The sequence below is a fragment of the Ramularia collo-cygni genome, assembly GCF_900074925.1.
Source record: "Ramularia collo-cygni strain URUG2 genome assembly, contig: RCC_scaffold04, whole genome shotgun sequence".
Lineage (NCBI taxonomy): Eukaryota > Fungi > Ascomycota > Dothideomycetes > Mycosphaerellales > Mycosphaerellaceae > Ramularia > Ramularia collo-cygni.
Genome location: NW_019716258.1, coordinates 990,155 through 1,008,809, shown reverse-complemented (window position 1 = coordinate 1,008,809; position 18,655 = coordinate 990,155). Strand labels below are relative to the sequence as shown.

Genomic DNA, 18,655 nt, shown 5'->3' with positions numbered 1-18,655 from the left:
CTTCTTGATGCGGGAGCGGATGTTAATAGTCGGGGGGAGGATAGGAGTGCTTTGGAGTGGGCTGTTTGTAGAGGTAAAGAGAGGATTGTAAGGATGCTTCTTGATGCKGGAGCGGATGTTAATAGTCGAGGGGAGGATAAGAGTGCTTTGGAGTGGGCTGTTTGTAGAGGCAAGGAGGGGATTGTAAGGATGCTGCTCGAGAAGCGGGAGTAAACTTCAATGTACCGGTGGTGTATAGGGTGTTGTAGCATGGGAGTACGTCGTAGACGGTATGTTCAATCAAAGGAAATACCGAAGTGGTCGAATTGCTGCTAAACGCTGGAGCAGATGTTCTTGCACAGGGAGACAAATATCGCAGCGTGTTGAAGGCGGCATACTCAATTAAATGCAACACGGAGGTGGTCGATTTGCTATTAAGAGCCGGAGCGGATGTTGATGCACAGGGAGGAAGATATGGCAGCGCGTTGCAGGTGGTACCTTATGCTCTATCAAGGGAAACATGGAGGTTATTCGACTGCTACTGGACGCAAACGCAGACGTCAACGCTCGAGTAGGAAGATATAGGAAGGCGTTGCAGGTAACATCCTCGATGGAAGGCAAACCAGAGGATGGTGCAGTTACTGCTACACTACGGAGTCAATCTCAATACCCAAGGAGGAGAGGATGGGACTGCATTCATTGCAGGCGGCATCGTTGACGAAAGGCAATATGGCCGGGTGGTCGGTCCAATTACTACCTTACTCAACGCGGGAGCAGACGTTGATGCCCGGGGAGGCCAAAAATCGTAATGCACTGCAGGTAGCGATGTCAGTGCAAGGCAACGAACTAGAAAACAGGGCAATTACTACGCGATGCTGGAGGCGACATATTCCCGAATGGAAAGCAAACGACGCTGGATTCCGGCCTCCTCGCTTGGAACCGGAGTGAGATACCCCGTGCCCCTAATCCTATTATCAACTCCGGCGTATCTTCAGACCGATAGCAATGGTATCTAGCGGAAGAGCTGGAAAGGGAGATGGAGATGTTACGCGCACAAAATTTGGGATCCGATCGTCCTGACACACTTGCCTATATGCATCCCCTTGTATTGATATATCAGAGTCAAGGGCAGTTTGGAAGAGTTGGTGAATCTCATGGAGGAGGAGAAGCTGGTGCGGACTTCGCAAGCGGTGTTTCGAGAGTGGAATTTGAATACGGTTACTTACCTGAATGAGTGATCTGGCGTCGATGTACGAGATACCAGGACGAGATTAGGAGGCTTTTGGGGATCGGAGAACGAGTGATGAGAGTTTTATAAATGATGTTGAGGCAGGTCACCACATGAGGCTTACTAGTCTGAGCGGCCATGCCTTGATACAGGGCGGTGGGCAGAGGCGGAGGAGCTTCAGAGGGCAGTTGTAGATGTTTGGTGGACGATGCTCGGATCAGATCATCCCAATACGATTGCTAGCATGGGTCATCTCGCCAATATCATGTCGGGAACAAGGCCGTTGTGAAGAGGTTGAGGTTCTACAGAAGGAGGTATTCAATTGTCAGGTGAATTTGGTCACGACGAGCCAGAGTCAAGGAGCGTACTGTGGGACGGAAGAGAGCTTTGGTGCAAGAAGAGCAAAGAAGATACACCAGCTGATGTTAGAAAGGCCACTGGGCAATCGGAGGTAGCTCAAAATTCCATCGAGGAAGCTACACCGGACTCACGTCGACTACCGATTCTGTTCAAAGATGCCGTGGGTCCGTGAATATATCTCTCCATGGCATATCTGTAAGACGTGGAGTGGTATGAAGGCGCTTGTCGAGCAGGTTTGTACTTCTTCATATCGACGACCCTATCTATCGGCGAGCAACGTTCATCAAGGTCATTACGATCTTATCGGACCGTATGGCGAGATCGTTCTTCCTCATGTCTGGGAAACGGTAGTACAGCCGGGATGAGATAATACTATGCAGCTTTGGCCGATGGATGAGGAGAATAAGGAGGAACTTCCGCAAGGTCCCCTGGTGAGATTTCTTTACCCTGGTGTCGACGTTGTGGATGCCAGAGACAAAGAATAAACCCCGGCCTGAATCCAAGATTATGAAGCAATCCATGTCTCCAACAAGCACGGTTTAAGGGAGAGAGGATTCCATCTCGGAAGCTGTGGATGAGAGAGGACCTGCCCATCATCGCGAATGAATATGTCGACGCCAAAACTCTCACCAGGATTCACTCCGATGCACAACAGCGTTTACAAGATCAGAGATTAGCCCAGAGGACAAAGGCGGAGGAATATGACACCTCTGGGCACAAGGACGACAACCAGCAGGACCACTCTCACTCACTTGTCCCGCAGCCGGGAGTGAGCCATCCGTAGACGACCCAGATAGGCAGCCGTGGATATACCCACGTATCCCGAGCCCCTCAATCTGTCGCCTCTTCAGCGTCCGTTAGCGAGAGAGTCGGACGAGATGGGTCAAGTGCTGGCAATACCCCTGCGCCGGCCTCTACTGTTAGTAGTCAACGTTAGACCCAAGCTGAAGAGGATGCTTTGCCAGCTGAGTTGGGACAGAGGAAGTGGAGCAGATTAGTCACAAAAATCGGAATGCTCTTGGCCCTGCAAGGTGGCATCACTGCTAGGACTGCTCTTTTGGGAGACCATGATACCAGCCTGTATCCGCAGTATCCGAATGTGTTCATCAACATGGCGTCGCTACAAACGGGTTCCGGTCAGCAGAAGCCGAGGATGCAAGGCTGGTCCGCTGCTCCTGGAAGTGTACCTCGAAAACATGGCCATCAGTGATTCCATCATGGCGAGGAGGAAGAAGAAGAAGAAGAAGATGTGTACTGCAATTCGCGGGTGCGTCGTGGGTATATGGCATGAGATAGGTATAACTGGCTGCTCGTCAAATCATGTCCACTGCTTCCATCCCTTTCCTTCTTTTGCCTCACATCTCCCACGGTCAAAGTGAAGTATGCAAGCCGGTCTTCATGCGTCTCCATAAATCATCGATGCTTGGTGTCGGTGTCGCAAGAGTTCAGACATTTGTGCATGTGCATTCTCGATCCCACCAATTCCGAAGAATTGATCGTCTGCTGCTGCTGCTGCTGCTGCTGCGACCGAAGCATCCCTCAGCAGCGATCAGTTACGATCACGCCGGGCGAAATTCGTCGACTTTTTGTGTCATCAGCACTCTACGTGAACCAACATGGAGTCCGTGTTCGACACTTTAAAAACCTCTGTGAAGGAAGCAAGAGCAGCGAGAGAGAGTGAGTGATCGAATCCAGTAAGGTAGAGCCCGGACGCGGATCGGGCTTGGCACGGCACGGGTACGGCCCGCAGATCCCGAGCTGCGCCTGCCCATCACCTATGTCAACTCTGGCCTGCCTTGCTATTTCTTGCTCTTGCTCTTGCAACATATTCGCTCGCACAGCAATGGAAGGAGGAGCTCCGTACAGACCTGCCACTTATACAGTCTCAAATTTGCAGTCTCCATCTTCGGGCGTTTGGTCGATTTGAAAGATTGTGAGTTCAACACCTATACATCATTCATCCCCCACCAAACATGCGCATGATGAACAAATATGGGGTCCGTGTTTTTCCGAAAGAATGGCGCGAGTGTGGATAATAAAGACTACTCCACCTCTGATACCAGTTGCATTTGTGGGGCAGCAGACACTCCGGCGGGCCTATGTCTGGCATGCAGTTGGCTTTTCCTATATCATTATCCATGCACTGTGTTCAGAGATCTGGCGGTTTGACTTTGGTTGAATCCGCCCTGATTCGTATTCAACATCTTCCCATTCAATTGAGTCGGTCTATGATGTGGTCAATGTGCTAACTTGAAACATGAGTGGCATGCGATACTGTATCAACGAATCGAGCGTTGAATGAGTCTTCTTTTTTGAGCTCTTGTTCAATATGGGTGGTGGATTGATGTTTGGAGGAGGGTTGTGTTATGCTGTCTGTTGCTGATCTACGGGCGGAGAGATGTATATGTGGATGACAAGAGCAACGATCGAACGGGGTAAACGTTTGGAACGTTCTTGATATATGTTGTAGGATTGTTGATATCTACTAAAGTAGGGACAGAGAGAGAAAGCTAATGATTATTAACAACCAATGATAAGGATCGAACGAAAAGCAGGAACTACTATGCATACCGGTTGATCTCATTGCGACTGAATGCCACATCGATCGTCGACGATTTGACTGGTGGTTCGTGGGATGGATTTCCATCATTTCGATCAAGTCACGATGTGTGGTCCATCAGATCATGTGCTACATCTCTCCGATCCCTACAATGCTCTGACAATGGACACAAGTCTTTCATCACAAGCAATTTATATATGTCTTGGCACGAGAATGTTGGACGATCTTAGACGACACATGTTCGTAGCGCGTGGACCCTGAGATTGGGTTGACTCTCACCTCAATCTTTGGCCAAACAACTCGATCGCAGACACAATCCCCAACATCTTCACATCCTCACCACCCGCCATGGCCCTCGCACCGAAATCCGACTCGCTGGCACTGTTTGAAAAAGCCAAACGCCTCTCTCCCGCCAACAAACTCTGCTTTGACTGCAATGCGAAGAACCCCACGTACGTCAATCCTCCATCCATGCCATGCCCTTCCCACCCTCCACCGAAACGTGCTGACCTTTGATGATTCCTTCTCAGATGGAGCAGCGTTCCGTTCGCCATCTACCTGTGTCTCGATTGTTCCGCGCACCATCGCAACTTGGGTGTCCACATCTCCTTTGTCCGCTCCACCAACCTCGATGTCTGGCAATGGGATCAACTGCGGAGGATGAAGGTCGGCGGGAATGAAAGCGCGACCAAGTATTTCAAGGCGAATGGAGGAAGTGCGGCATTGTCAAGCAAGGATCCCAAGACCAAGTACACAAGTCAGGCGGCGGTCAAGTACAAGGAGGAATTGGCGAGACGAGTGGAGGGAGATGCGAGGAGATTTCCGGATTCCGTGGTGATTGAGGATGCGGGTGGGGAAGATGCGGGAGGAAGTKGGACCAACACGCCCAAGGAGGGAGGAGGAGATGATGACTTCTTCAGCAGTTGGGACAAACCGGCCGTGAAGAGACCCTCCAACCCTCCATCCCGCACTGGAACACCCGTCGCGAGGACCGCGTCGCCGTTTCTGAACGCCAATGCTGCTGCTACTGCGAATAATGGGAGGCCAAAATCCCCGCTCATCCCTGTTGGAGATGCGACTCCAGCGGCAGCAGCACCCAAGACCATCTCTAGCTCGGCCATCCGCAAGACTGCGTTGACGAGCAAACCGAAGGCCAACATTCTGGGAGCCAAAAAGACGAAACTAGGCGCGAAAAAGGTCGATGCGAGTATTCTGGACTTTGACGAGGCGGAGAAGAAGGCTACGGAGGAAGCAGAGCGGAAGGCGAGATTGGGATATGATCCAGACGAAGTCACTGCCAGTGAAAGTACGATTGAAGCCGCTCAACCCGCCACCACTGCTGCTATCCACTCCCCAACGCCTGTCAGTCCTCCACGGGGAGGAAAAGCGAGTCAGGCGGAGGTGGAGAGACTGGGAATGGGTGTGCGAAGACTTGGCTTTGGACAGGTTGGTGGTGGAGGTGGTGCCGCTCCTGCTTCGGGTGGAGCACCCAAGAAAGCCATGGGATTCGGATCTACGAGTAAGCCCGTTGTTGGTGAGTCCACTCCTACCCTTCCCACATGTCCCTATAACAGCATCGCTAACTCCAGTATGACTATTTCAGATGACAGCGAAACCTACGCACGAGAAAAGTTCTCCACTCAAAAGGGCATCTCTTCAGATGAATTCTTCGGCCGCAACGATTTCGACTCCTCCGCCAAATCGGAAGCCAAACAGCGTTTGCAAGGTTTCGAAGGCGCCACTTCCATCTCCTCGAACGCGTACTTTGGCAGACCGGACGAGGCGGGTGGAGAGGAGGATTACGGTGATTTGGAAGGTGCGGCCAAGGATTTCGTGAGGAAGTTTGGAATCACGGCGGGTGATGATTTGGAGAATCTGAGTGGGTTGATTGGGGAGGGCGCCGGGAGATTGCAGGGTGCTATTAGGAATTACTTGAACGGTTGAGTGGGGAGTTGAGAGGGAGATGTGCATGGGAGGGATGGAGGGGTRGAAAAAGTGGGTGGTTGGTGTGTTTAATCCTAGCGAGCGAGTCGGGAGGGCGAAATCGACCGACAGACAGGCAGTACATTTTTTAAAAAGGAGAGAGAGTAATAGAGTCCTTGATCTTGATTCATATATTTGAGTTGTCTCTTGGTGGGGATGTGATGATGTCTGGATGTCTCGCTGGGTACATTACTTATGTACTTGGCTTCTTCGTCAATAATGCCGAATGATTCATCTAGATATGGKGCGAACTCAACTAATATGTGAATACCGTATCGATCTGCCGTTCATTCTTGCTCCTTGACGCWTTTGCGAGGTCGTACTAAAAGTATCACGACGATGGGATTGTGCGAGAGACAACAAGCGTCAGTTGTTGAGAGATGGAGAGACGGTCATGATATCCTCTTCAACCGCTATGCCGAACACTAGCTATCAGTCGTTACATCTCAGTACGGTGCAGCGAAAAAGTCAAAAATATCGCTTGAGACAGATACATCTCGACCTGGAGGCGTCGTGGTCCTCGTCCTCCTCGATCCACCTCTCGCTATCATCATCTTCTTCTTCCCTGGCTAATCGTCACGCAAAACTTCCTTAATGTGATAAGATCTGTACATTCTGATGTTCCATTAAGAGTGTCGGAGATTTAGGAGACGAAGACGCAGATTGGGGAACGACGAGGTGGTCGGTTGAACTCCGGTGAATTTGCCCTGAGCTATATAAACGTCGCTGAGGAATTTTGAGGCATCACAGTAGTGACGGTCACCGTACAGCTGAGTGGCGCAGCGGAAGCGCGCCGGGCTCATAACCCGGAGGGCAACGGATCGAAACCGTTCTCAGCTAGATCTTGGATCTCTTTTTTGGCTCCTTGGGACTTGTCATCTTTTTGCTCATATGCTGTCCTTCTTTCTCCATGGATATTATTTAGAGTTGTGTTGAGTAGAAAAGCTATCTTCTTTTACCTGCTTTGCAACACTCTTTCTCTTGGCTTGAGATTGTGCTTTTGCATGTGACAGCGCCTGGAAACTAGGCATCTTGCCGGCTCTCGTCTTCTTTACTGCTGACTTGTCGAAGACTTACAGTGGTTTCCGGTTAATTGACTCCGCGAGCCTACCTACCATGTTGCAGCAATGCTTCATTTCTCCGTGAAGTGCATGATGGAGGAAAGGAATTGTAACCGAAAAACAAGAGCCGCTGAGACTTTAGCCACGCCGCATGACAGCTCGTAGACTAGCCTCCCATCTCGCAGCGCCGGCCCAAACCACCCTGTGACAAACCTGAGCATGCACTCCCCTGCACTCAATTGAACATCTTCTCATAAACATGCTCCCCTTTCTCCAGAACCTCCACCCTATCCCCTACCTTCAAAACCCCCTTCTCGAACAAAGGCAATACACTCATCCCCAACGAGGAATGCGGTTTGGCTCCCTCATCAACCACTCTCGTCCGCTTCAACGTCTCGAATGGTTCGCTCTTATCTCGCACTCCGGAAACTGGATCGACGTTCGGTAGTGTGCATCGAGCTGTACGACAAGCGATGTGATATGTCCCACTTTCAAGGACATCTCCTTTTGAAGCACGGCCGATGTTACGTTCCAGGACATCTTCTCTTGAAGAACGGTAGATGTTGATGCGTCTCCAGGTATCTTCCTCGAAAGCAGGTGGACCGGTGATGTAGATGTTTGCACGGAATCTTCTTGCGTCGAGGGAATGTTTCAGCTTGCTTGTTCCTGGGAGGTCGGTGTCTACGCTGTGGACCGAGGCGAGATTGAGGAGGGAGACGGGGAATGCGTCGCCGAATCCTACGGGGTATGGCTTGGAGGTCTTGTCTGCTGGGAGGCTGCGGGTTATGGTGCGGAGGTTGTTTGTCTCTTCGATTCGGAAGAGGGCAATGGGGTTGGATATCCCGAGGAATTGCTTGAGCTTGACGAGCTTGGTGAGGGCGATTTCGGATGTCATGTTGAGGGCTAGAGGGCAGTCTTTCCAGATAATGAGGGGCTCGAGAAAGTAGCCTGCAGACTCCGCGCGCTGTGCTGTTGGACTGAGGGGGAGTTTGATGGTTATTGTTTCGGTGAATTTGATGCCGAAGATGGATTTGATGCTCGGGAAGCGGACAACCAAACATCCTCCATGGGTAGCCCAGTCGTTGTCCTGCTGGTTTGCCGCAAGGCCTCCGGTAGAGTCTTCATCTTCAGAGGATGCTTGTAATCGAGGTCCCGGAACCCACAGCTCCGTCGTGATGAGCGCCATTTGAGGTCGCTCGCGCTGGGTGATGAATCGCCATTGACGAGTTGCACTACCGCTTTTCTCGGGATCTACTTTCAACTCTTGCGCGAAGGAGAAGATGCGATCGTGCTTCAATCCGAGTCCGGTGACTTCCGATCCTGATAGCTCGACTCCTCGACATGACTTGATGGGGTAGGTGAAGAGGGCCTGAATCCGAGGCTTTTGATCTTCTGGAAGTGTGTTGACTAGTGAGTCATCCTTGGTGCGGAGGTTGCTGCGGTCATACAAACCAAAGCGAACACAGCCCGGGATATTGAGCGCGTCTTCTCCCTCCAGACGCTGACGATGTGTCCATACGAAGACAATGAGTCCAAATAGAACGGACGCGATGAGAATTCCAACATTCGTCGACAGACAGGTGATGTAATGGTGGAGAAACGTCGGGTCCTCCAATGAGGTCTCCATTTTCGGAGCTTGTGTCCGGTCTGGTAAGCGTTGTCTCCCAATCTGCGTTTCTGTGCTGTGCTGAGAGTTCACTGTCGAGTCTTGGCTTCCTGCTGGTATTGCACAAGATGCAGCTGAGATGAACTATTCTACACCCGAGGATACAGCGATCCGAATGTGCCGCGAAGCCAAGGTAAAGCCACGTGTGTRCAGACAGTGCGGTGTTTTTCGATGTGCGCAAGGATCGCTGAAATGATCTGATGTGCTGCTCACAGAGGAAGGAGAGTAAGGGTGTTTGGACTTCGAAATGATGGTCGAAAGCAAGTTGTTGATGATAAGGAACGCGGTCCAAAGCTTGACTCACTCTCTTTGAAGCCGTTCAATCGTGTCGACCAGTGATGATCACTGAAAGTGAGATGTTCATGATGGACTGGTTGTTGTAATCGACTAGGAGAACTCATGGGCAAGAACTCGAGATGAAGCTGAACAAGCTTAGTCACCAACTAATCTCATCTTGATCAACCTGCAAGTGAATGTGTCACAGAGACACGATTCCCGTGTTTCGGCGACTCACTAAGGCTCGGGGTTTCGAGCTTGACTTCGGTGGGATGACTTACTTTGACGTATTAAAGTCACAAGATGCGGTGAGAAATGTTGGTCACTAGAGTCCTTCATAGTCTACGACTGTCTGTTCAACTTTGTTGGGAGGTCTGTGATGAGCCTTCATGTAGCAGCCAAACTCGTCTGAGCATTCGTTGCAGCGCATGAAACGAAGGAGCTCATTAATAATGAGCGCTCGCGCCACTCATGCAACTGACGCTGAACTTCTGTATACATCTATCGTCTCTGTATTGCGCAACCATAAGGTAAGGTATGTTGCAGTTCGGAACAGCTCGAGAGTGAGTTTCAGCATCTACCCTGAGGAGCCGCGTACATGGGCCATGTCGCTCTTTTTTCGCATGAATCGTGTTTCTTCATGCATCTGCACCAGACTCTGGACAACAATCACACGTGTTACCTCAGTTGTTGTGGTGTAGTGGATGAGATTTGTACAAGCTTTATATCTCGTCTCTTGTCTTTCCCAGTTTGTAGGTCGAAGCCAGGTCCATATGTCGCGGTTGTCGAGCAGCTTGAATTCGTATCCTTCGGGCGAGGTAGCTCGGTCTCCCAAAGTCAATCTCGATCATAGTCCTCCCAACAGAAATTCGATTAGAAGTGACTGTGAACGCTATGCTGCTCCAAGAATGAACATGTAGTACTCCGAACCTGTGGACAGGTCGCGCTGCATCTCCCAAAGAATGCAGCACACTGAGACGGAGGGAAAGCCGCAGTGAAACATTGTAGCCTCTAATGCGAGCCTCCTTGCAAGCTGGATATCCGTTGATCATGACGCAGTGTAGACGAAATTCTGGGTTGGTCCAGCGAGCAAAGATGTGCTCATCAACATCGATATCTCTTCAGAAATCTGAGGTTGCGTTATTGCCATCTTGTATGAAGTGATTGTCCCAGAAGCGTGTCCCATCCAGGCATTGATCTCGGCAGATCGATCCGGTCTCCTCGGCCATCTCCAACTCTTCTGTAGCAACACCAACGCTCCAGCCGAAGCGCTCTGCAGTTTCCTGGGCAGTCACACCTCTGCCAAATAAGCGACCAAGAGTGTCATCTTCCGGCGGCGGAAAAAGGTACTGTGGTTCCCTCAACCATGCCAGCAAGCTCGCAATAGTCTTCTCGTCTGTTCTACTCCTCTCTTGGACGACCAGCAGACCACTGCGAAAGCGACGAAGCCGGATTGGCAGACGTAATGTGTCCCACATGTTGGCTGCCTTCTCGAAGTCTAGAGGTGAGACAAGCTCGATGCCGTTGCGAGTCYGATTAAAGACCTGCCACAGGTCCACCAAGGACATGATGCCTCCTTCCTTCCTCAATATACCTTTTCTATCATCGGTGAGAAATTCTGCCAGGTCTCTCGACAGCTCCGTCACATAAAGCTGTTCTGCTGAAGAGCCAGTTCCCAGCATATCCTTCGTCGTCACAAGCCCGAGTGCAGAAGCCGAATCTGAGATGATTCTTCTTGTCTCTCCATCGGCGCTCCCATTAGCCTGTCTGGCGAACTGCTCGGCCATTTTGATGACCTCTTTTGCGGAGGTCATCAAAGCTTCGAGATCTTCAAACGCGGTGCCAATGACTGCTTGATTGTTTTGACGTAACGCCGCACCTCTCTGCTCAAGTCCTGCGATGCCGACGATCCGCTTGGGTGTGCTGACTTGGGGCAGACCGTCTGTAGAAGTAAGGAAACCGCCCGATTGAGGGGGAGTCTGTGTATTTGGGACCGGCGGTGCACTCTGTAGCAACCACTTTCTCTGCACGAGAGCGCCTTCCAGCCTCTCTGAAAAGGTCTTWGCACCACCTGCTCGGAACGAGAATTTGATTGTCTCGATTGTGTCATCTCCCACGATAGTTGGGGTAGATAAACTTGGCCCAGGAGATTCTGGACGTTGRACTTCTGTCTCGATAAGTTGTGAACGGCGCCTAGCTGCAGCTTGTAGAGAAGCACCGCAAATCTCACATGCAGAGAGAGATGGATGATTCTGAAATGTGCATCTTGGACACAATGTCGCTGTGGTTGACTTGTCCAAAGCAGCTGTTGGTGGTACAGCTTCCATTAAACTTGACTGGAGTATCGCCGCACTAGGACGATTGGACATTGCTGCAATCGCGGCTCGAACCATTGTCACCAATGGAGGTGGAATACCGCATGCCTGGCATGGCGGAAGTGGAGTGTGCTGGTTGGCTGTTTGTGGATCGAAGTTGGCAGGTACAGGATTTGACAGGCCGCAAATCGAACAGATCCACGTCGCGTTCACATCTCTCGCCGGAGCAGGAGATTGAGATTGAGTTGTCGAACGTGGCGAGGAATTAGTAGGTCCGACTAACGCATCGCTTGGTGATGCATATCGAGGTGCCGGGCTCTTGATGCTCGAGATTGGTCTCCTAGTGGCCTTTGGGAAGAGTGTAATCTTCGGAGAGGATTTTAGAAAACCAGCGTAGAACTCTGTCCGCTCAATCTCCTTGAGATCTATGGCAACGGAGAACTTTCTCGGCTCATCCTTGTCAATGTAGCACACGCGGTGTGATGTGAGATAGGCATGTCCATTCTGATAGCTGGGAATCTTGTATTTGCCTTCGTAGAGTCCAACATCGTCTTGGACAAAAAGAAGCGTTTCATCATCATATAGAGATGGCCGGAGCGCGGTAGTCAAGTCTAGCTGGCGAAGGAACATTCGCAGACATGGGGTCCGTGTTGTCTGTGCTGCAATGGAGTGTTTGCTTACACAAACGTGACAAGCAAGATTCAACCGGATGGCTTTGTGCCAGTCCCAAGCCTAAAGTGGATTGATTGAGCGTTTGCAAATCGTCCAAGAGGATGGGTGATGTGGGAGTATCTGGCCTGTGATTCTCCTTTGGCAGTTGGAGTTGGAGTTGGGGTCCGATATGGCCAGAGATTGCGGCCCGTGCACGTTTTCGCACCTGACCCGAATTCTAATTCCATCGCCGTCCGACTTCACCGTCACTCCACTCCCCTCTCCCTCACTGATCCCTCCCTTCACCACAACGCGACACCGAACAACATCAGAGTACCGCGCATACTCACAACTCGACTTGGTCCCGTCCGTACCAAGTCTCCTGTTTCATCCTCCCACGTACAACATTATTGCCAGCGCGTCTTGCTTCCTCCCCGTCTCACCGCCTCCTCCTGACGCGAATTTTGCCTCGACGATGACTGCAGAGCCTTCGTTCACGCCCGTAGTGGCGCGGCGCACCCTCAATGCAAACTCGAGAAAGCCCGCAACACCGACTCAGTTTCCACCCGCTGTCGTTGATTACGTACAACGGGCCTTCTTTGAATACAACAGGCACAAAGACACGCCGGCGCTCATCGGCATTCACGACCACGACATTCGGAAGAAGCTGGCGGATACGGTCAATGAGGCCGCCGACAACACGGGCATGATCCAGGTGCGCGACTGGTCAACGCACCCGCTGCCTCATCAGCTCATCCTTGCGGAACGCCAACAGGCGGCTCTTCTCATCTCACAGAGCGCCAATCTAGCTAACATGAATCAACAACCCACTGCAAGTCTGATGAACCCAGACTATGCCTCTTATCAGCCCACCGCGAGTCTGATGAATCCAGACTACGCGCCAGGAGCCACGTCAAGGAAGAGAAAGTCCTCGGATCAAGAAGTGACCGACTACAATGGCCAATCCGTCACGCCGCCGTGGAAGAAAAAGGCCGGCCAGGTGTCTCTAGCCGAGCGCAGTGCAGGCAAGAGTAAGAACCAGAAACAGAAGCAGGACAAGAAGCGCAACGACACGTTGTTTGACAACAGTAAAGAAGCGCTAGAAAGACGCCGACAGCGCTTCGGTCAGGTCTCGCCAGATCAATCCCCTCTCCGTTCCCCTCGTGAAGACCCTCATATGGCCGATGCAAATGCTGGACCAATCGTGGGAACCTGTCAGACAATCGAGAAGAACTACTTCAGATTGACTGCTCCACCTGTCCCTAGTACAGTTCGTCCAGTGCCGGTCTTAGAGCAGGCATTGGCCCACATCAAGGCGAAGTGGACTGCCGACAAAGATTATGCGTATGTGTGCGATCAGTTGAAGTCCCTGCGACAAGACCTCACGGTGCAGCGCATCAAGACAAAGTTCACAATCAAAGTATACGAGGTGCATGCTCGGATCGCACTGCAGATGAAGGATTTGGGTGAGTACAATCAATGCCAGACGCAGCTTCGTGCATTGTACAAGCTGCGACTGGGCGCGAATGGCAGCAGTGGCGGCAAGGAGGATGAGTTTTTGGCCTATCGCATTCTGTATTTGATTTACACGCGCAACCGGGTCGACATGAACAACATGTTGGCCGATCTAACCCCCGCAGACAAAAAAGGACCATTTGTGAAGCTCGCACTTCAGGTGCGAGCAGCTTTGGCGTCCGGCAATTACCACAAGTTCTTCAAGCTCTACAACGATTCGCACGAGTCCGGCATGGTACCATATCTCATGGACATGTTTATCGAGAGAGAACGTCTCAGCGCACTGGCAGTGATGGGCAGAGCGTACGTTCAATCTTCAAATCACCTTCTACCGACTTGGCTAATGTCCCCCTAGCTACAAGCCCGACCTTCCCAGTGAATTCGTCGCAAAGGAGCTTGCATTCCATCTCGATAGCCCAGATGATTCGGTATTTGACACCACGACGCTTCGGGCTTGCCTCGACTTTATCATCAAGCATGATGGCGAATCCCTCTTGCAAGAAAAGGATGGACAGTCCCGCTTTGTGGCCGGAAAGGCTGCCGCCATCTTTGAGAATGCAAGAAAAGCAGCATTTGGCCATACTGACATCAAAGGTCAGCTGTCATGATTCATGCCATTCTGTCCCATCATCACCACAGCACGTCGATGCCGGCACGCCTCAACGAGCAGCTTACAAAGCGTCGTTTCGCGCGGCGCACAACTAACCCAAACCTCAAGCGCCGCCTGGTACACTCGGGATCTATCCTGTCTGGTCTCTCTTTTCACAGCATGACGGAACGATTTAAACCATTTCCCTTGCTCACAAGTCACAAGTCTCCTTCAGCGCTTGCTTCATCGCGGATACTCCCTTACAGTACCTTTCTCGGGGAGACAGTCTGGAGAGTTGGGATGTTGGATATCAAGCGTTACTTTCGTCCGTACGGCTTGCGCGTACACGGTTTCACGATTGCGAAGTTGAGGTTTACTTGCATCACATCAACGTAGCTTTAGGTTGCTCTTCGAAATGATTCAAATTTTCGCAGCTCGACTCCGGTTCCATCAACCGACATGACTCGTAGTATGTGGTGGGAAGAACCCTGCTCTCGTGCCGTTATTGTCAGACGTCATATCAGCGGAAAGTCGGGGTGGTGGTGGTAGTGGAACCTGCACATGTGGCTCACTTGCGGCAAAATCAGGTACGTAGCATTGCCTCGCGCTGATTTTGTTCCTGCATGGTTCTCCAGGAACACTGCAAGAGGGTCGAGTTCATGCGGCCCAACCGCCGTTTTCTGCAACGTGACGTACAGCACGATGGAAAGTTGTTGGCAGACAGAACCCAAAGCAAGACCCAGAGGGAGACCCGACGCTTCTTCAAGGCCGTCACGTCCCCAGTGGAGACCTTGCCGGAGGACCTAATCAATCGAGATGCAGGATTCGGTGCCGTTGGGCTCGCAGGGACATGGGTGTCTCTGGAAATTCAAGGTCGCTGGGAACCCACGCTTGCGGTGTCACACCAGATCAAGGCGTCTAAGCCCAAGGTGCCATTCGCTTGGGCCTGACGAATAACGCGTCGGCGCTTTCAGACTTTCCTGCATCGGCCTCGTCGCCCCGCCAGGAAAAGGATGCCGTGGAGTTCGGAGGTGGTGGAGCTTGTGGAGGTRCCGTTCATCGTGATTGAATTTTTCACGGCATAATATACATAGACATGATAATAACAGTACACACAGCTACGTGCCGATCGATCGAAAACATCTCTGACATTCACGCTGCTGCTCCCGCCCAATTTCGGCCTTGCCAGTCTCTCTTGCACCTCCGCCGCTATAAGTTCGCCACGTGCCAGCCCTGTAACATCCAGATTGTTGGGCTTTGTTTATGAGAACAGAGAGGGTCGCACTGCAACAAAGCGATCGATCAATCTCGCAGCTCAGCCCAACTCGGCTGGAAAAGAAGGTTCCAAARCTAGAACTGTTTTACGAGGGGCTTCCAATCCACCGGAAACGGAAGCAGCACGCCTACACGACGACAGCGCTCCACTCCACTCCCACCACCACAGCCCAGACACGCTCGCACGCCGACAAAGGAGTTGCTACGAGAAAGCACGCCGTCGAACCTCGCGCCGCCAGTATTCGCCCGCGCACACGTCCGCCGCCACGCGATTGCCGAGTCTCGGCTACAGTGTAACTCTAGCAGGGCAGGGCAGCAGAGCGACCAACACCCCGGCCTACTCATTCCGGTCGACCACCACCCCCGCGGCTGATTGAGGCGAGCGCACGCGGCGAGCCACTATGCGAGAGTCCTCGATGATTAAAAAGGTGGGTTGCCATGAGGTCCGCTGCACGATGCAATCGCATGGCGCGGATGACCATCCGGTGATGCGCTGTGAGTCGAGAGGATAGTGCTGACCACGTCCCAAGTTCCGGCGCTCCACCAAAAGCGACAAACACGAGTCGAGCAAATCGAGCCAGATCTCATCAATACCTCCCAAAGATGCAATCGCCATTGAGCCACCGAAAAAGGTAGGACCGCCGTGTGCCCGCAAAGCAGCCGGTGTCGGTGAGGAAATCGCAGGCTAACGCCGTTCGGTGGTATAGGTGATCAAGGCTCTCTACGACTACAATGCGCCCGCCGACTCGACCATGTACCTGTCCTTCTCCGCTGGCGACTTTCTGCACGTTTTGAGCCGCGAAAACGACCCGGACTGGTACGAAGCCTGTAATCCCTTGCGCAACGAGCGCGGCTTGGTGCCCGTCAAGTACTTTGACACTGTGGGCAAGACGGTGCGCGACTCTGGCGATTCGACTCAATCGGTCCCCAGCACGACGCACGACAGTGGCTACGCCGAGGGCGCTACTCCCCCCGCCAACGGTCAGGCCGCGCCGAGGATGAGCACAAGTACAGGACCAAGTATGCAGGGACATCGCCCGTCCAGGTCCCTTAGCAAGGTGCCTGGTGGCGTGTACGGCGTGGTCTCTTATGACTTCCACGCCGAAAGGCCAGATGAACTGGACGCAAAGGAGGGTGAGGCAATCATTGTGATTGCACAGTCTAACCCGGAATGGTTTGTTGCGAAGCCCATCACCCGACTCGGAGGACCGGGATTGATTCCAGTGTCGTTTATTGAAATCAGAGACATGACGACCGGACGAGCGGTGGAAGATCCTGTGGCTGCGGTCGCCAAGGCCGGAATCCCTAGAGTGGAAGAGTGGAAGAAGATGGCGGCCGAATATAAGAACACAAGCATCCCCCTGGGCACTGTTTCGACCAGCGGGACGCTCGAGCAGAACATGGGCCGGCTGAGCATGAGCAATGGCCAGCATGGATACGCACCTACACAGCAGCGACAAACCAGTGGGTCTTACCAGACACAGCAGCAGCAGAATTTGTTTGCTCCTGTGCGAGCGTCTGTGCCGCGATTCATCTTTGCGGATGACAAGTTCCACTTTGTCGTGGAATGCAGGCTCTCGAACGGCACTCACTGGGATCTATCACGGATCTACGAAGACTTTTACGAATTGCAGATTAACTTGATCAACGCATTCCCGGACGAGGCTGGCCAGGTGGCCGGCAAACCGCGGATACTACCATATATGCCAGGTCCGGTCAAATTTGTCACTGATAGCATCAGCGAGGGCAGAAGAGCCAACCTGGATGAATATCTACGTGATCTGCTGAATTTGCAGCAGCACATCACTTGCTCCTCACTCGTACGCAACTTCTTTGCACCGCGCGATGGAGATTATGAAGTGGAGGATGCGGATCTCGCAGATCACGCACGGCCGGCTGAAGCTACTCAACCTAGGCATTCCCAGGCCTCCCAAGGCTCTTATCAGAGCCAGCAATACCAGCAGCCTGGTCAGCAACGTCAGCCTTCCAACCCGGGCCACCAATACAGTCAATCACAAAGCTTGAATGGCCAATATGGCCATCAACGAGCACAACACTCTCAAGCCAGCGCGAGCTTCCCGTCTCATTCTCCTCCTGAAGTTGGTGGTATGCCTGGGCCAACCAGACAGATGACTGGAACACCCATGGGATCAAGTGGCAATGCACCTGTTAAAGTCAAAGCGTGGTTCGATCGAGACACTTGTGTTGTCATTCGAATGGCACCGCGAGGACAATTTACTTATGAAGAGCTTCATCGAAAGATCGTGGAGCGCCGAAAGCTGGAGTACAAAGGCCAGGACCAAAACGACGAGGATCTCGATATAGAATATCGAGACGAGAAAGACGGAGAGTACTATCGACTTGAAGGCGATGAGGATCTTGATATCGCTGTTGAGAGGAACGAAAAACTGACGCTTGCTGTAAGGGCAGCGGGGTCCTGATGAAAGAGCACGAGAGGTGGGAAGATCAGAAGTGTTCAGAGACTTATGTGTGCGGCTTCTTTGCAGGATGACGGTTTGATAGCTTATACCCACTTTTTTCCTTTTCGCGCTGGAGGGGAATGTGGCAGTTTGGGGTTGTACGGTTGGTGTTTGAGGCGCTTTGGAGTGGGAATGACATGGAGCAATGAGGAAAAACGACTTTATGGCGCGATGCGATGTTAGCTTTTTTGAGACAAGGATGGAAAGCGAGCGGTTGGTTTTGGAAGATGTCATTGTCTGTTTCATCTCGTCTTGTCCTTTGATGCGATTGACCCTTCATTACTGGGAATGTCGTGATAGATGTGGTGTAGCATACGGTGAATGCGATTCTGCAACCAGTGTGGTTGTCTACCGATCGCGGACCATCTGCTCAAACACTTCGTGCACGTGTACTGGTGGCTGTTCTGTTTGCTCGGGGTATAGTTTGTCAGCTATAGGTCATATGGATGGTTCGAGAAGCTCCAGGGAATAATAAGTGATGTCTCACATGGCACCTACCTTAGTTTGGCTTGCCAGATGCGGCCGAGCTCAGCCACTTCACTTCTTTCAGGCAACATCTAACTTCACCTTWACTCGTTTCACATCACACGGGCAATTACAGCGCCAGACCCACGGTCAGTAACGCCAGGAGGAGGCTCTGGTCGTTCGCACCCGACGCGACACCGACCCGCCCTTTCCGTTGCTTCTCCCAAAGTTCACCGCACAACTTCTGACCTG

The 18,655-nt window shown here is 52.0% G+C and overlaps 6 protein-coding genes and 1 non-coding gene; 5 read left to right on the top strand and 2 right to left on the bottom strand.

The window, feature by feature from the left end:
- RCC_03494 (uncharacterized protein) overlaps positions 1-213 on the top strand; it is a gene marked incomplete at both ends in the record, with an annotated part of 1,653 nt that extends 1,440 nt beyond the window's left edge. Inside the window, one exon of the mRNA XM_023768780.1 lies at positions 1-213. This exon is cut by the window's left edge and continues 794 nt beyond it. Coding sequence (XP_023624548.1) covers positions 1-213 — 213 coding nt within the window.
- Positions 214-4,475: 4,262 nt separating this feature from the next.
- On the top strand, positions 4,476-6,071 carry RCC_03493 (related to zinc finger protein GLO3; the record flags this gene model as incomplete). XM_023768779.1 has 3 exons in its annotated part: positions 4,476-4,579; positions 4,658-5,661; positions 5,731-6,071. The coding sequence occupies 3 exons, from the start codon at positions 4,476-4,478 to the stop codon at positions 6,069-6,071; spliced, it is 1,449 nt and encodes a 482-aa protein (XP_023624547.1).
- An 807-nt stretch (positions 6,072-6,878) lies between these two features.
- tRNA lies at positions 6,879-6,950 on the top strand. The gene has a single exon. It is a non-coding gene; the product is annotated as a tRNA-Met (tRNA).
- A 456-nt stretch (positions 6,951-7,406) lies between these two features.
- Positions 7,407-8,798, bottom strand: RCC_03492 (uncharacterized protein; the record flags this gene model as incomplete). Its single annotated transcript, XM_023768778.1, has 1 exon — positions 7,407-8,798. The coding sequence occupies one exon, from the start codon at positions 8,796-8,798 to the stop codon at positions 7,407-7,409; it is 1,392 nt and encodes a 463-aa protein (XP_023624546.1).
- A 1,436-nt stretch (positions 8,799-10,234) lies between these two features.
- RCC_03491 (related to VPS36 protein, involved in vacuolar protein sorting) lies at positions 10,235-12,058 on the bottom strand (the record flags this gene model as incomplete). Its single annotated transcript, XM_023768777.1, has 1 exon — positions 10,235-12,058. One exon carries the CDS (start codon positions 12,056-12,058, stop codon positions 10,235-10,237), a length of 1,824 nt encoding a protein of 607 aa, XP_023624545.1.
- A 211-nt stretch (positions 12,059-12,269) lies between these two features.
- On the top strand, positions 12,270-14,202 carry RCC_03490 (related to leucine permease transcriptional regulator; the record flags this gene model as incomplete). XM_023768776.1 has 2 exons in its annotated part: positions 12,270-13,897; positions 13,950-14,202. 2 exons carry the CDS (start codon positions 12,270-12,272, stop codon positions 14,200-14,202), a joined length of 1,881 nt encoding a protein of 626 aa, XP_023624544.1.
- A 1,657-nt stretch (positions 14,203-15,859) lies between these two features.
- RCC_03489 (related to bud emergence mediator BEM1) lies at positions 15,860-17,899 on the top strand (the record flags this gene model as incomplete). XM_023768775.1 has 3 exons in its annotated part: positions 15,860-15,886; positions 15,989-16,090; positions 16,166-17,899. 3 exons carry the CDS (start codon positions 15,860-15,862, stop codon positions 17,897-17,899), a joined length of 1,863 nt encoding a protein of 620 aa, XP_023624543.1.
- Between the last annotated feature and the right edge of the window lie 756 nt (positions 17,900-18,655).